The 2511-nt window shown below is 67.6% G+C and overlaps 1 protein-coding gene across 2 annotated transcripts in view; it reads right to left on the bottom strand.

Moving 5' to 3' along the window:
• Nucleotides 1-951: 951 nt before the first annotated feature.
• LOC104541905 (chymotrypsinogen 2-like) overlaps nucleotides 952-2511 on the bottom strand; it is a 2304-nt gene continuing 744 nt past the window's right edge. For both annotated transcript variants that reach the window (XM_010186063.1, XM_010186064.1), the window contains exons 3-7: nucleotides 2274-2353; nucleotides 2089-2167; nucleotides 1492-1672; nucleotides 1216-1349; nucleotides 952-1127 (exon numbers count right to left, since the gene is read on the bottom strand). In XM_010186063.1, the coding sequence (XP_010184365.1) occupies nucleotides 966-1127; nucleotides 1216-1349; nucleotides 1492-1672; nucleotides 2089-2167; nucleotides 2274-2353 (636 nt within the window). In that variant the 3' untranslated portion in view covers nucleotides 952-965. The remainder of the gene's footprint in view (nucleotides 1128-1215; nucleotides 1350-1491; nucleotides 1673-2088; nucleotides 2168-2273; nucleotides 2354-2511) is intronic.

Genomic DNA, 2511 nt, shown 5'->3' with positions numbered 1-2511 from the left:
CTGTGCTGCTCTCGCACCACCATGGCTGTGGAGACGTTTGGGGCCCCCACCACGGCCCTCAGGGTCTCCATGAAGTCAGAGGGCAGGGGCAGGGTGGAGGGCAAAGGTTCTGTCAGGGCAGGGACAGGAAGGTCCAGCCTGGGGGCTGTGGGTCTGGGACCCTCACCCGCAGCGGAAAGCACAGGGTTCCATGTGGACCACTGGCCCTCAGTGCCCCCCACATCGCCCGTGAACCCTGTGCCCCCAGCCACCCCCAACTGGGAGCTGTAGCTCCACCGCCCCAGGCCCCCCCAACCGCAGCACCCCTGCAGAGCCATGGTGGGGACAGCCAGGGCCAGGACATGGACCCTGCCCTCCTCCTCACTGGCCCTTCCCCTCCCATCCTGCCGTCTTAAGGTGGCTCCGGTTGCAGGGCCGGGACAAGCATCCCCTCTTGAGTGGGGGTCTCTGTGCTTCCAGCAGCCACACTGGGGGTCCCCATGCCCGGCCAAGCGTCCCCAGAGCTGAGGAGCTGCCACCACACCTGGCCTTGCACCCACACGTGCACCCAGGTGTCCCCATGCCTGTCCTTGTCCCCACATGTGCACCCAGGTGTCCCCATGCCCAGCCAGGTGTCCCTGTGGGAGGCCACATGTCCTCACACCTGCCCTGGTGTCCCCACGCCTGGGGTACACCCAGGTGTCCCTCAGCCTGCTCAGGTGCCCCTGCACCTGGCCCTGTGTCCCTGCCTCGCTCGGGTGTCCTCGGGGCGGCCACGTGTCCCCAGGCCTCCTGCCCTCCTTCCACAGGGCTTCCCATGCCCCCCCACACTCCTGTGACCATGACTGGCCAGGTGGCCCCATACCCACTGCATGCCCCTGTCCCTGGCCACACGGCCCCAGCCATCCGTGCCCCCACTCCCACCCATCCCGGTGCCGCAGCGAGCGGGCAGTGCGGAGCATCGTGTCAGCGCTTTATTGCCAGCCTCAGTTGGCCTCCACGATGGAGTTGATCCAGTCACGGAGCATGGTGACACGGGCGTAGACACCGGGCGTATTTGGGTCGCAGGTGCTGCTGCCCCAGGAGACGATGCCCACCAGGGTCCAGGCGCCGTCCTTCTGGCACACCAGCGGGCCCCCGGAGTCGCCCTGCAGCAGCAAGCGAGAGCAGGGGCTGGGAATGGGGGTGCAGGGACAGGACGGGGGCTGGGGGCAAGGGCTACCTGGGGGCACCTACCATGCAGGAGGAGGCACCGTCGGCACCGGCGCACACCATCACGTCGGAGATGCGGAACCCCCAGTACTGCTTGCACTGCGCGTTGGTGAGCAGGGGCAGGGCCGCTTGCTGCAGCACTGCTGGCGTGTCTGAGTCTGCAGGACAGCAGGGAGGCATCAGCACCCGCACGGTCCCAGGTGGCCAGGGGATGGGGACAGGGACAGGGACTGAGATGGGGACGGGGATGAGGATTGGGAACGGGATGGAGATCAGGATGGGGCCGGGGAGGTGCAGTACCATTGGGGTTAGTGAGCCCCCAGCCGGTGGTGACACAGGTCATGCCCCCTGGGAAGTCATCGGTGGCCTGGGGCAGGCAGACGGGGGACACGCGGTTGGACATTCGCGCCGGGGTGGCCAGTTTGAGCAGGGTGATGTCGTTGCGGATGGTCAGCAAGTTGAACTTGGGGTTCTTGAAGACCTGGAGCAGGCGGCACCGCTCCCAGCAGCCGCACCCCCGGCCAGGGTGACGGGCACTGGGAACTCCACAGGGACCAAAGGGGACTGACAGGGACCCGTGGGAACCAATGGGAACCCTAGGGACTGACAGGGATCCTGGAGACTGGCCCTGTAGGTCCTGGGCTGATGGGGTCCCTGACATTCAGAGCCCAGCCCCTGGCAGCAGGGACGCAGAGGGGACTCACACAGAGCCCGGGGAGCAGCCCTCAAGGCCCGGGCTGAAAGAGACCCAGGGAGCAAACCCCAAACCCAGGGGCAGAGGGGTGTCAGGGACACCCCAGGGACCAGAAGACCCCAGCACGAGGGCACCCGCAGCCCCAGGGCTTTCTGTGACGGCTCAGGGACCCTGCGGGCACACGGCCCCCACGCTGGCGGTACCTTCTCGATGGTCAGCCTCTGCTCATCAGGGGAGGGCGAGTCCTGGTCGTAGGCACCCACCACCACGGTGTCGGTGGTCCTGGGCACAGGCAGGCCATCAGCACCAGGCACAGGAACCGGGGGGACCCGGGGACCCCACTCCTGTGCCCATCCCTGGGCTGGTGTGTGGCAGAGCCGGCGCCTACCTGACGCCGCAGTGGGCAGCGGTGACCACCCAGTTCTCACTGATCAGCGACCCGCCGCAGAAGTGGAAACCATCGTAGCGCTGGTGGGGAGAGCGGCCGTCAGCACCCGGCACCAATGGCACCGTTGTCAGGGTGCTCTGTGCCCGACCCTGCCCTGACACCCCAGCACAGCACCAGCACAGCCCCAGCACAGCACCCAGCACAGCCCCAGCACAGCCCCCAGCACAGCCCCAGCACA

The sequence above is a fragment of the Mesitornis unicolor genome, unplaced genomic scaffold (genome assembly GCF_000695765.1).
Source record: "Mesitornis unicolor isolate BGI_N332 unplaced genomic scaffold, ASM69576v1 scaffold31976, whole genome shotgun sequence".
Lineage (NCBI taxonomy): Eukaryota > Metazoa > Chordata > Aves > Mesitornithiformes > Mesitornithidae > Mesitornis > Mesitornis unicolor.
The sequence above is the reverse complement of the archived record's forward strand: the minus strand, read 5'-3'. Positions and strand labels throughout refer to the sequence as shown.